This window comes from Vicia villosa, unplaced genomic scaffold (genome assembly GCF_029867415.1).
Source record: "Vicia villosa cultivar HV-30 ecotype Madison, WI unplaced genomic scaffold, Vvil1.0 ctg.000460F_1_1, whole genome shotgun sequence".
In the NCBI taxonomy this organism is placed as follows: Eukaryota; Viridiplantae; Streptophyta; class Magnoliopsida; order Fabales; family Fabaceae; genus Vicia; species Vicia villosa.
In genome coordinates this window covers 927,282-941,811 of record NW_026705220.1, presented here as the reverse complement: position 1 = coordinate 941,811, position 14,530 = coordinate 927,282, and the positions used below count along the sequence as shown (strand labels likewise).

The 14,530-nt window shown below is 35.5% G+C and overlaps 1 protein-coding gene across 1 annotated transcript; it reads right to left on the bottom strand.

The window, feature by feature from the left end:
- Positions 1-10,505: 10,505 nt before the first annotated feature.
- On the bottom strand, positions 10,506-14,011 carry LOC131628522 (uncharacterized). The gene is made up of 7 exons (XM_058899354.1): positions 13,725-14,011; positions 13,588-13,643; positions 12,571-13,469; positions 11,909-12,107; positions 11,611-11,781; positions 11,103-11,482; positions 10,506-11,000 (listed from the first exon to the last, which is right to left on the bottom strand). The coding sequence occupies exons 1-7, from the start codon at positions 13,889-13,891 to the stop codon at positions 10,860-10,862; spliced, it is 2,013 nt and encodes a 670-aa protein (XP_058755337.1). The 5' UTR covers positions 13,892-14,011; the 3' UTR covers positions 10,506-10,859.
- Positions 14,012-14,530: the final 519 nt, after the last annotated feature.

The following is a 14,530-nucleotide window of genomic DNA, read 5'->3' as shown; positions in this document are numbered from 1 at the left end:
AGCAGTATCATCTGGTTTAGCATTCAAAAAACTTGCTCCTTCCAAAATATCTATAGCATATTTTCGTTCGGAAATCACCAAACCATATTTAGATTGGGATACCTAAATACCCAAGAAATAGCGGACTTTACCAAGATCTTTTGTATGAAATTGATTCAAGAGATGTTGTTTCAACGAGAGTATTCCCTGCTGATCACTACCACTTATGACAATATTATCTACATTCACAATAAGACAAATACACCTTTGGGTTGAGTGTCGGAAAAAAAAACCAGAATGGTTAGCTTCACTACGGATCATTCCAAACTATTGTACTACAGTGCTAAATCTGCCTAGCAAAGCTCTCGGGGACTGCTTAAGACCATAAAGAGACCTGTGTATCCTACACACCATATTCGATGACCCCCCCTGAGAAACAAACCCAGGTGGTTATTATCGGCGGGAAAATTGGAGATTAAGCTATTGACTAACTTAACTCGCAAATAAAGTAAGAGTCGCCACCGATCTTTATTATTTCCAAAGTAATGGGAAAAGAGCGAATAAAACCCAAATAAGTTTTTAAAATAAAACTAATAAAACAAAGAGAGAAGGCTACGAAGGTTGGTCATGCAAGGGGAAGGTATTATCACCCCTCACATATGTGGTACTCCACAGGAACCTTTTTGAAAATCAGTGATAAAATAAAAAGTTGTGTGCAAAAGATGGATGAGATGATAAAATAACATTTTTTAGGGTTTTTATTTATGCTCGATAAGACGTCGCATCTTGTGCCTACATACCCCTTAAGTGCAATATGGAAATCAGAGCATTTGTAGTTCTGCTCACAAAGAAAACATAATGGTTTATTTAGACTGATTTTAAATGAAGAGACATTTTATCAGCTTAAAGGAGAAAAATCAACTAGTCAACTATAAACATGAGAACAAATGGATCTTTGCATCACAATGAAATAAGGGCTCCAACTTGGATAGAGATCAACAAGTATGCCACTAGCTGTTTCAAGTGGAAAAGAATCAACCCCATATGAATCAATATCATGGAGATATGAGAATTACATCTCAACTATGATGATTACTCATGTCTAATATTTTGAGAAAAGAATTTTAAAAGGAAAATGCAAATGGCAAAAGATTTGAATGAGGTTTGTGTTTTGTTAGGAGAACAATCTCAAGTGGTCCCCTTAGGCAAGTGGTACTAGAAAATTTCCTCCTTTAATTTTGAAAGAGTTTTAATATGCTTAAGTGTCTTAGCATTTATTCAAGAAAAGATCTGACGATCATTTGACAAAGTCAAGGTTTATTGCAAAAAAGTTTAAGTTTGAAAACAAGAAGGTTTTGAAAAGAGGGAGAATATTTTGAAATATAAGAAGATGGACAAGATATGAAGGGACTATCCTAAAGCATAAAGTAAAAGCTAAGGAATAGAAAGATTTAACCTAGGAGAAGTCAAACAAATTAACACAAGAATTCCCTTCCTTTGGATTAACCTCAAAACATAGCATCAGATGAACCAAAGCACTTGAGCAGATGAATAACCAATAGCCATAAGTTCAAAATATCCAATTAAGCATGTGTCAGATAAAACTTGAACTTGTCTCAGATAAACTTGCATCAGATAAAATTGTATCAGATGAATTTCCAAAGTTTCAAATCAATACAACACCTGCACACAAACAAAACAGCCATACAAAACAACCAACATATAAAATCCCAAGGTCTCAAATACATTGGTGTAAGATGAAAGGCTCCAAGTCTAGGTTATAATCCTAAGTCCAAATATCCAACTCCTTGAGCAAGGGATAGTATCCATAGTCCAAATAAGAGATTATGTTTTTTAAGGTAAAAGTAAAGCATAAAATAAATTGCAAGAATAAAGAAGGCAAGAATTAAATGTTAGTGTTAATTGTTAGTGTTAGAGTTAATAATCTGATTTGGGACAAACTTAGTGCTATGTTAAGCAATCATATATGTAATTATATAGAACTAGAATCTATGAGGCCGGTCAATAAAATTTATGTACATATTTGTTAGAGAAATGATAGAGATCATTCTCCTAAAACAAATAGCACAAGTCAAAACAAAGGTGATCAAGATTAAGTCAAGGAGATGAAGAAAGAGACCAAATTGAATCAAAATATGATCAAGATCCAAGACAAGCAGCAATATCAAGCATAAAAAGAATTAAAATGCAATTAAATGGATAAAAATATTTTTAAAAGATTTTTTAAAAGGAAAATAAAAGATGAAAATAGAAAAGTATATTAAATCATCAAGGAAAAATCAAACAAAAATCACCATAGGTCAGGGACTATCATTGGATTATATAATAACTTTTTTTAGAATTTTAAACTCAAGAGAAATGAAGAAAGTCATTAAAAATATCAAATTACAAAATAAAAATGTGAAAAAATATTCATCAGAAGCAAAATAATTCAATGTATTTTTGTGATTTTTTGGTATTTTTTGTAATAAAAATGAGTGAGTTATGAAATTTTAAATATAAAATCAATTTAAACAAAATAAAAAAAAATTAAATCAGAAAATTCCAGAGACGTCAAATCTGAATTCATTAATCCTGTTGGTAGATCCAAAGGCGTTGAAGCTAAGGACTATGGTGGAACTGGGTCAAAATGCGCGCATGAAACTAAAAAAGATCAAGCCAATCAGAACATTTCATTTGGTATGATTTCTTTGGTTGAAGGTGACACCTCATCATCTTCAACCTCCAGCCAATGGAATTTTTCAAAAAACATTTGAAAAACATGAATCTAGAAGAAGCAACCATAGAGGCTAAGACATTGTCTCTTTAGATTCGTCTTCTCATCGCCATTTCAACTGTGTCAACCAATAAAATTTATTTAAACTGAGCTATGAGAATTTTGAAGAAAACCAGAAGATATTTGAAAACAATTTTAAAAAATAAACAAGGTTAAAGGATCAAACAATGAAAACCAAGGATACAATGAGCATCAGCATATTGAGGACTACATTGTGGTGTTTTATTTGAAGCAATTTGAAGCTCGTAGCTATTTAAATGGAATAAGGTCGATTTGCTTTAAAACTTAATTTGGTTGGACCGATTTGGTGACTCTCACACCTTGATTTTAGTTGTATTAGCTTCAATGAAGATCAGAGAAGGTGTATGAATAAAAAAAGAAGATCTGGAAGCAAGGGAAATATGAAAGCGAAGTGAGTAATTTTGAACGTTTGGAGTGAGTTTAGCAACAATTGTTTGGCTGTCAAAAGCTTGTAAAATGAAGATAGGAAGGTCCCTATTTATAGGAGAAGCAAAAGGAATGTTGAGGTGTGGTGAATGATAAGAATTTCAATCAAATCGTGTTCACACTTGATGATAAGGAAAGTGTGACCTCCATTCACTCAAAACTAACTCAATTTATGCGTTTTGGATGTTAATTATCTTCTGGACAATTGTTAACCTTGATTAGAAGCAAAAACACATGCTAAATTGGCTTAACAAAAGAGTTTAATTGATTCAAAAGTCTGATCATGGTGCAAACTTCAGCTTCAAGCGACCACTTTCAAATTCATGGGGGCATCATGCACATGAGGCTTTTTGCACTCATTATTTTTTGAAATTGATAGACAACATCACAAATATCACAATGTGCCAAGAAAGTATTCATTTGGAATCTTGAGTCAAAATTTATGTCACTTGGAAAATGGCACGATGCAACTGATTTCATACTTAGAAAAATTCTAAGTCCAAATACCTTAAAATGACATGTAATGTTCCAATGAAGGGGTTAGACTCTTTTAACCATAGACTTGAAAACTTGACTTTTTAGGTCAAACCACCTTGATCAAACTTGAATCCTTTGATATTTTCTTGTAGTTCAAGGTGTAACACCCCTTTCTAATACCCCAAATTAAAGTAATAAACAAATATTCAGAGTGAACATGCATATAAACCAGGGGAATCACATCGACATTTCCAAAAACTAAAAGCTTTTAAAAACCAACAAAACATACATCCATAAATATACAATTCATCTGGTCATCATAATAACACATTTTACTTAACATAATTTATTAAGGATATGCATACACAACGGAAATAACAAATACTCATGAATTTCATAATGATTCATGTCCCATACCATGATCATATCACAAATAATATCCAAGACGGAATCATAACATCATATCCAAAATACTTGGCACTAATGCCTTTCACAACAACGCTAAATATCTTATGAAGTAGTAAGGTAGTATCAAGATACAAATCCGAATAAAACATGAGTTCAACACCACTAACCCTAACCCAGTGTTACATGACTAGAGCGTCGACTCACTACCTAATCAAATAACAAAACTCAGAGCTCTTCGACTAAGCCACGAACAAGCAATTACTCGTCTGAACCTGCACGTTACCAACCAAGAGCAACACTCAAATAGAAGGGTGAGAATTCAAATTATTATAGAAAACATAATAATGGGAAATGAAAACATAAACAAGCATACATTTCACAATTCATCACTCTTCTCAAAATAGACAATTCATATACTATATATAAATCATCATAAAAGGCAATCTCATAGATACAAAAATAATCACATAACACACAATGTGATCTGAATGTATAAAATGTGACTCAATGCATGTGGTGCCCTGTGAACCCAAAGTTTCACCGCTTTCCGATTCAATATCTAGAATCCAAGCAACGCTTCCGATCCGGACAAGATCAAAGCAAATACGCCTATCTCCAATCAAGGATCACGTCTTCTACGCCTGTTTCCATTCAAAGATCAACATATCTTACCATGTGAACCCAAGTTTCACCGCTTCCACCATAAAGTCGACCATGCTATGAATGTATGTACAAATACCAACATTATATGCAATTAATATTATCTCATCAATCTTAACTTACCGCATACCACAATAATCCAACTCTATGAATTATCCGCCAATTGTACACAATATTCATAACACAATTAACAATTACAACAAAGTACTACTACCATCATATATCCAATCACAATTATCATGAATATATTACCACACATCATACTAACAATTGTTATTCGCCATATACCAAAACATAACGCACACAAGACAATTATATGTTATTTCACATAACAACATCATGATTAATGAATCAAGTGCTAATAAATCCTATTCTATCATATAGAACATCACAATAGCTTCCTAACGCTTCAAACGGCGCATAAAAAGGAGTTACGGATCAAAAGTTATGATCATTTGAGTTTTCACAAAACAGGGCATTTTCGCCCAGCGGAAGAAATCTCTCGCCCGACGCTCCAAGGCAGTAGCTTGGTCACAAAAACCCTCGCTCGCCCGCTCGACTCGCCCGAAGGAAACCTGTTGATGCTGGCTCGCCCGGTGAAGCAAAACGCTCGCCAGACACTCTACACCAGAACCAGAAAACGCTGATGCGTTTTTCAGCATCCTAACACCATACCAAATCTGATTCTAACCATCAAAACTTAGTTCAAACATCATTTTATCAAATGTTATGGGTTCCTATTCATATTTATAGTCATGAGTCATCCATATAACAATTCAAACATGAACAATTCACAAATTCCTAATGATTTCACATGAACCCTAATATTTACATCTCATGAAATTGAAAGATGAAGAGATTACATACAAAACATACATAACATTACCCAATAATGAAATCCTATAAGAATTTGGATTCTAACTCTTACCTCTATTTCAAACTTCTTCAATCTTCAAGAATCTCACAATTCTCTTCTCTTCTCCCTTATACTCTTTCTCCAAAATGAATGTTATGGGAACTAACCTAATTTCTCTCTTACTATCTTTCTCACATAATTGAGACTAACCCATCCAACTATTCTTTCTAACTAAATTAGGCCCATTAGATATTATCTTATTATTCTACTATTTACTCAAATAGCTCAATTAACATAAAAACACACATTTAAATAATTATCATACCATATGACAATTAAATAAAAACAAACAATTACTAAAACACCAAATACTGCTAATTAACTAAATATCTAATAAAATTGGGATGTTACCCAAGGCACTATGATGCATATATGAACTCAAAATGATGTCTCCTTGAATGAATTAAGATTGAATTTGGCCACCCTTGAGGTTACTTAATGATGAAGACATGGAAATAAGCACATGAACCTTTGATTAATTGATGATGAATGGTGCTTGAGAATGACATGACCTAAGATTATAGGTCAATATTTTATGCATAAGCCTTTGAGAATCACTGATGATTATGCTTTGACTTTGAGAACCTTCAAACCCTAGATGAGGAACCATGATGGACGTCTATGATTAAAACCCTATCTTGCAAACAAGACATATTTTAATATTTTGATTAGATGTTACTACCTCCGTTCCTTTATATAAGAGACAATTCACTTTTCTAGATTCATTGAATAATTAATGTATCTAGTCAATATACATACCAGATACATTGATTATTCAATGAACCTAAAAAGGTTAACTGTCTCTTATATAAAGGAACAGAGGTAGTAGTAAACAAAAAACAAAAGATCCAAAAGGGTGCTTGGTGATCCCCAAGTGATGAGACCCACAAGAGAGCCTATGATATGAGAGTACCAAGCTTGTTATCTTGATGCAATGTGTAGATGCATATGAGGTGGGGATCTTAAGGGTAAAAATTAGGGTATGCCAATTGCTCCATATATACTCCCTCTTTAAGATCACCATGTAAAAAGGCATTTTGACTTCAAGTTGATGAAGAGGCCAATGTTGAATGGATGTAAAGGCTAGAAGAAGTCTAACAAATGCCATCTTGGCTATAGGCGAGGAGGTATCACTATAATCCAACCCGAAAATTTGAGTGTATCCTTTTGCTACCAAGCAGGATTTAAATCGACCAATCTTACCATCTGGACCAAACTTCACTAAATAAAGCCAACGACAACCTACTAAAGATTTCACAAGGGGTAGAGAAACTATTTCCCATGTACCACTGCTTTGAAGAGCACACATTTCATCAATCATTTCTTGCCTTCACTCATGGTGAGATAATGCTTCATCTGAAGTTTTAGGAATAGAAATAGAAGACAAAGAAGACAAACAAGTATACTGTAAAGGGGAAAGACGATAATAACATAAATCAATATAATGTGGAGAAGAATTCCGTGTTTGACGTATACCTTTTTGAAGGGAAATGGAAGATCAAACTCAGGTTGTAGGATCAGATCCGTTGATGGCGAGAGAGTCAAAAGAGAGTCTGCAATGACCTCAGGGACATGTACGACCTCATGGACATGTACGACCTCAGGTGCATGTACAAAAATGTTGGTAGAAAACACTGATATGTTTGAAGTAGGGGAGAAGTGGGGGGATTAACCGTAAGGGTATCTAATGCGTCAAGTTCCCTAGTATGATGGGGGACAATGGCATATGGGACTTCCATAAGAGGCGTGGGAGTACTTTCCTAAAGGGGTTCCAGAGTTATTTGGATGGACTTGAAATATGGAACAGACTCGAAGAAGGTAACATAGGCCGATACGAGGTATCATTGTAAAGTATGTGAATATCAACAATAACCTTTTTGGGATTGATGATAACCAAGAAAGACACACTTTAGTGATCGAGCTGATAGTTTATCAAGACCAAGAGAGATTGTGTACAAAACATGTGGACCTGAAGACTCGAGGAGAAATTGTGTGAAGTGGGGAATTGGGAAAAAGGATTTAGTGAGGGATTTTATTGTTAAGGACAGATGAGGGCATGCGATTTATAATGTAACATGTCGTTAGCACAACATCCCCAAAAAATTAAAGTGGAACATTACCATGGGGAAGTAGGGTCCGAGTGGTTTCTACGAGATGCTGATTTTTGTGTTCGGCTACCCCGTTTTATTGAGGTCAATGAGGGTAAGTTGTTTGTTGGAGAATACTATTGCTAGATATAAAAGTTTGAAATTGTTGGGATAAGCAATCACGAGCATTATCACTTCTTAAGGTACAAATAGACACAAAAACTGAGTTTTTATTTCTTTATAAAATTGTTCAAAAATAAAAAATAATTCAGATTATTTTTTTCATTAAAATAACCACGTCTAATGTGAAAAATCATCAATAAAGGTGCAAAATACTTAGACTCAAGAGTAGAGACAATACACGAGGGACCCCAAACATCGGAGTGAACTAAAACAAAAGGGGACGAAGCTCGTTTATTGACTAGATTGGGAAATTGACTACGAGTGTGTTTCTCTAATTGACAGGACTCATAGTGTAAATTAGATACCTTCGATAAACTTGGCACCAACTTCTGTAGTTTGGGAAGAGCGGAATGACCTATGTGAGCATGGATAGTGAGTGGAGAATCTTTGGCTGAGCATGTCTAAGATGACACAGAAAGGTAATAAAGGCCTTGAGGCTCACATCCGATACCAATCGTCTGTCTCAAACTTCGATTCTGCAGCGTAACATTACTGATAGTAAAAGTGACAATACAATCAAGAGAACGAGTTAAATGAGCGACTAGAAATAAATTAAATGGACAATTAGGTACATAGAGAACAAAAGTAACAGAGAGATAAGGTAGAATTTGAACAACACCAATCCCTTCAGATCGGGTTTGAGATCCATTGACAGAAGTTATAGTAGGTAAGAAACTCGAGGTAGAGAGGGAAGAGAAAAGATTTTTATTACTAGTAACATGATCAGACGCACCCGAATCAAGGATCCAAGATACAAGAAAAGATGGTTGAGAGAGGCAAACAAATGAATTACCAGTGTGTGCAACCGAAGCAGTAGAATCTGAGTTATGATAATTCTGATACCACCTGAGGAAATCATCGTAGTTTGGCGTAAATTTCTAAGGAGTAGCCATGAGTATCTGAAAAGAGAAAACATCACGTAAAATGGGTTAAAAGGGATCTATTTGAACTAGATCACAATTTTCCATGAGTGAAAAATAAAATTTGAGAATAGATCTAGAACAGTTGCACGTCGGCGAGTGGGCGGTGAAAAAGTAGTCGGGATGGATCGAATTTGAAGAGGTGCTTCTGCTGGAAGGTTGCCGAAAACAGTAGTGGCAGCTGCGGTAGTCCGGTGGCGGCTAGAGAAATTAAAAAATCGATGTCGGAATGAGTCACGACAATGTATGGAAGACAACCCAGAGTTATGGCACGATTTGCCAAAATTTTCTCACGGGAAGACAGTGGGTAAACCAGATAAAGCACAATGATAGGTTGTCTCTCAGTAAGTTCTGGATATCATATTAAGAAATGTGGTTTGCCTAACTCAATCCTACAAAATTGACTTGTAGGGAGATGATTGCTCCCACTTATAAGAACATGTTCAAGTTATATATTGTTCGATAAACTTTAAATAATCTCGCATCTTTGAAGTATGAGTACTTCTAAAATGGTGATGTACCGATATCGGGTACGCACCCGTACCGAGTACACATACTGTACTCGTGGTATTTCATTTTTTCTCATTATTTAATTTTTAAGTGAAATTTATGAAATTCTCAAATATTAATATAGTATATTTATGTATTTTAATTTATTCGTTATTTTATCTTAATATTTTTTTTAATTTTTTAAAAACTTTTATAGTGATGTATAAAAAGTTCAATGTAAGAATACCATAGCTCTTTTAAAAAAATACCCGCACCGGGTACCATGCCTGTCCCTATGCATCATAGTCTCACTCTCACATGCATATGGAAGAATCCAATTGTTGTTGCTAATAGAAATCAATCCTTTATGTATGCAGAAGGCCACATTTATCATTTATGACCCCGAAGAACATTGGGTGTGACTTTAGTTTTGAAAAAGGTTAAATCTAAAACTTATGAAAAACGTTTCTCTTTTTGGTACTTTTATCCACTTTTACCCTCGATGAAAGTGCCAAAAAGAGTTTGAAAGTATTCAATAGTATAGTCCAATTCAAAGTGATGTGGTTATAACAGGTAACAATATTGTGAACCATATTTTTCATCTGCCACAACATTGAAGGAGAAAATAGTAGTTTAAACTGATAGAAGTTGTCTTTTGGGGTGTTGATGAATGCTATCACTTCTTACTGCAAGAGTTTGAGAAGAATGAAGTTTTTTAGAGTTTCTAAGTGTTTCATTTGGTGATGTTTTGAGTTGAATGAAATCACCATTGTAGCAATGTATTAGTTGATGACCACCATGGTATTTTGGCAATGGTTTTGAAATAGAAAGTGTCAAAATTAATATTCATACCAGCTCATATTCAAAAAGATCCATCCAGTTCATCTTTCATATTAAAAAATATTCATACCTAAGCCAACACCAAGAATGCAACAGGCATGGTTTCCTTTATAAGATCTATGCTTAAAATATTAAAAAATATTCATACCTAAGGCAGGAAGCATAACTCATATAAGAAAAGTAATTAAGCTTAAATTTTATTGTCATTTTCGTCTCTAAACTTGTACCTACCTTCACTATCATAGCCAAATTGCAAAAGAAACAGTTAAGAAAACTTATTAACAAACAAGGATTAGAGTGACTAACAGAATAAACATTGAAAAACTTATTAGTAATTCGGTTATTGTCAGTGACCAATATCATAAAGTCGTAACACTTTTAAGGACTAAGGGGTGTCAGTGACCTATTTGAATTTGATTTTTAGTACAAATTACGTCGTGAGACATCTGGATTTGACTTTTAACAGGGTGCAATTGTGATGGCCTCTAGCATTGCTAACTATAACCAACATGACACAATTCTATCAATTGTGGAATTCGCCTCCAACAAGTTCTTTGCTGAAATGCCTAAATCTGAGAAATGTGATTTACCGCATTAATAGAAGCCATTGCGTAGAATATAGGGGAAAAGATCATAGTTTGTTAACTATACACGTCTCAATCTTCAGCTTCTGTCTCCATAACTGGTAGAATGCTTAAAGCTGAAGCACCAAGGTGCATACCCCTAACTATACCTCCATACCCAACTTTAATCTTATGACACAAAATCAAGATGGAATCCCAAAGTGCTGTTCTTCCCTGAAATGAATCTCAAAGCTGTTAGCAAACCAATACAATAAAATAACTAGTAATGGTGTATATGAACACATGATAACATGAGGCTACACAAGTTTTACTCACCTGAAGAGAAAGCTGCAGCTTCTTATCCCAGTACAAGGCGAAAATTGGTGGACCCTGCTTTCCAACTACTAGTATACATGCTCCCGGGTGGAGCACGGAAGGGACCGAAGACACTACGGAAATGTATTTCTCTGGAAATCTTTCCTTTGGAGGAAGGACTCCCAAGAATAAGGGGTTTTTGCTAGACTGAGCCGCTCCGGCATAAGACATAGCATCCGCATGTAACATCCATTTTGGATGTTCTAGGAAAGCACAAAACAGATACAAAAGCAAGTGAGAATCAGATGGTAGCTCAAGTGTCCATTTTTTATTCTTTTTATCATAAACTTCACCGCTGCCAAGATACTCATAATTCTTCAGGCAGGTTCCTTCCGCAAGCTCTGAAAATACAGACAAGGTAAACGCAGGCAATAAAATCAATATCAGATAAATGAAGTCCTGCTGCAAAGAATCTGATGAACATTATGTCATGAGTAATATGAACAAATATCCATAATTCTGTGTCTACCTTTGATCCTTTGCACAGTGTAATCAGCTCGAACACTGCTTTGAGGTAGCAAGCCTTTTACCCACTCCCCTTTAACCAAAGCTTGAAGTCTTTGGTGTTCAGTGATAGCATCGACACAGTCCTGCATGATAGGAACCAACTGACTTTGCTGTGGGGGTAGTTGCGAATTGGCTGTATGCATATATGAACCAGCAGGAGGTTATCCGAAATCAGAAGCTATCGGTAAATATAATAATACTGGGAAACATAATATTACATTTAATTGACAATATGAATATATGAATATGAACCAACATACATTTGGAAGCCTCTATGGCCTGCACAAGAGTAGAATGCAACTGATGAAGCAATCCATCTTCATTTAGGGTAACTGTAGGTTGCCAGTCTTGAGTCTTATCAATTGATGGCAGTGTAGAGGCGGTTCCTGTAGACAGCGTATCATTGCCCACTTGATTGACTGTAATTGAAATACCAAGTTTGGCAGCTGATTGCATAACCTATGAATATGAAAAACTTAGGTCCAAGGGAAATGAATTAAATTAGTCTGCGCTCAATCATATTTGATGTTGAGTATCTAACTTCAGCTATTTTGGTTAAGAGCACAACTAATGAAAATCAGCGGACCTCAATAAATAAACACCATAGAACTTATAGCAAGAGCTTCATTGGAAACAATCATTGTCTCAATACTCATGTTCCCTCTCAATAGCAATTCTATGTCAGATATCTATACACACAAATTTGCAAGGACATGAAACCTTCCACGAAAATATTACTTCAAACATTGACATGCTATAATTCAATATTAACAACAATCGGATTGACATCTGCAGCCAATGTTTTTCTTGATTTGCTAGAAACTCATTTTGGCTAGGGAGCAGGAGTGTGAGGGGTTGGAAATAATACTATGCATGCAACATTGCTTTAAACATAGAAGAAAAGATAAAGATGTAACTGAACCTGAACATGACTTGTGTCAATCTTGTGAATCAAAGGATTAAGCAAAACTGAAGAGAACCATTGCCTGAGTTGGTCACGCCACTGCTCAATTTGAGGATAGACACCGAAATGATCAAAAGCTTCAACTGCTTCTTCCATGGACATTGGTGGAGGAAGGTCACCACTTTCTCCCTTCTTAGGCGGAGTATTAAACTTCTGGGAGCCCGGAGACATCCTCACAGGTCTCAATGGCGTACGTCTTTTAGCTCCAGAGTTATTAGCCGAACCTGTAACTGTATTAGGACTCGCTATTCCAAAACCAGGAACTGAAGGTGGTGGAGTCGACAGCTTCCCTGCAGATTCCATTATTCTTTCATCAACTTCAGCTAAGAACTGCTCCAGCCCTTCCTCTGATGTTATCTTACTACCAGAAGACACCCTCCTATTAGACCAAGGACTAGACACTACCGAATCCATTCCCCCCGAACCCTGCGCAGACGAAACAACTCCGCGAGAAAGATACAAAGACGCCGAACCGGGCGACCTCGACAGAGCACTAATAGAACGACCTGGAGCACCCCTATTAGAATTCGAACCATCCGAATCAACACGACGGCTAGGACTCGAAATTGGCTGATGAAGCGGAACAAGCAACTCGGAAGAAGCTGCCGACTGCGGTTTAGCTTTCGGAGGCTTTTTCGCCGACTCCGACTGTACCAAATCAACTTTCGCCTTAACTCCTAAAAGCTCTAACTGATGTTTAGTAAGAGACATTTGATTCTTATTAGCTTGGTTAGAATTAGGTGCAACAACACCTCCACTATACCTAGTTTTTCGCAGAAACACAACTTTGAAGAGTGCTAACAAAGTTCCAATGAAGAGAAAACCCAATAGAGTTTGCAGTGTCTTGACAAGCCAATCTGAATTTCAATAAAAATAACAATAAAATAACAATAAAATAGCAATAAAATATAAATCAGACCCAGATTTTCAAAAACTGAAAAGAAGACAAAAAAGGTTTAAAGTTGAGAACTTTACAAGCTGTGAAAGGGGAAACGGATTGGAGTTTGAAGATATCAATGAATCCATTTTCCCTACAATAACAATATATGAAAGTTAGGTCAATGAAATGGATAATGTTGATTATGAGTAATGAATGATGGAAAAAGTGGTACCTGAAGATGATGGTGAGAAAGGCGAATGCGGAGGCGGAGAAGAAGGAGAGGATGGAGATGAGAGTGAAATTGGAAGGTTGAAGACTGTTGGAGGTGAGGACTGCGGATAGGTTAGGGTTTTGATAGACGGAGAATTGGGATTTGGAGGATGGAGAAGAAGAAGCCATGGTTTGGTTAGGGTTTTGGCTCTGAGTGGGGTTTATAGGTTATACTTCAAATTCAAAATTCCATGGTGCTTAGTTATTAGTACTCCCTCATATTCAAAATGAGAGTTATTTTAGCAAATTTTCACTTAAATTCATAGGTTTATTGGTTTATAGGTTACGCTGATGTGTCAACTTCTAATGTGTTTTTTTTTTTTTTCCTGAATATATAAAGATATAGATCATTTTCTTATTTTCAAATTGAAACATTGAATTATCTTTTGCATTAATTGAGCTTTCACTCTCCTTAATGCATTGATATTGTTATTGGTAAAGTCGTTATTTTCAAATTCATTCAGATCTCTTCAACTTCGATACTTTCTCCTTCTTCATCTCTTCCTTCTCCATTTTGCCACCTCTGTCACATACTCCTTCCGCTATCAACTTTGCTATCTGCCTCAAGGTATGTTCAATGTTGTTCAATCTTTGTTTTTGGAAAATATATATTCGTGAGGTTCTACTTTGAAAGTTTCAATTCTAAACAAGGTTTTCCATTTTCTCTCATTCACAGTTACACCAACACCGATCAAGATCAAGTTTCTTCCACACTCATCAACAACGACAACTATCGAGAATCACGTCAACAACAACCATAACCGAAAA

Coding starts and splice junctions, on each gene's coding strand:
- LOC131628522 (XM_058899354.1), bottom strand. CDS start 13,891: ATGGCTTCTTCTTCTCCATCCTCCAAATCCCAATTCTCCGTCTATCAA. Junction 11,782..11,908: donor GGCCATAGAGGCTTCCAAAT/GTATGTTGGTTC, acceptor ATATGCATACAG/CCAATTCGCAACTACCCCCA. Junction 11,483..11,610: donor CACTGTGCAAAGGATCAAAG/GTAGACACAGAA, acceptor CTGTATTTTCAG/AGCTTGCGGAAGGAACCTGC.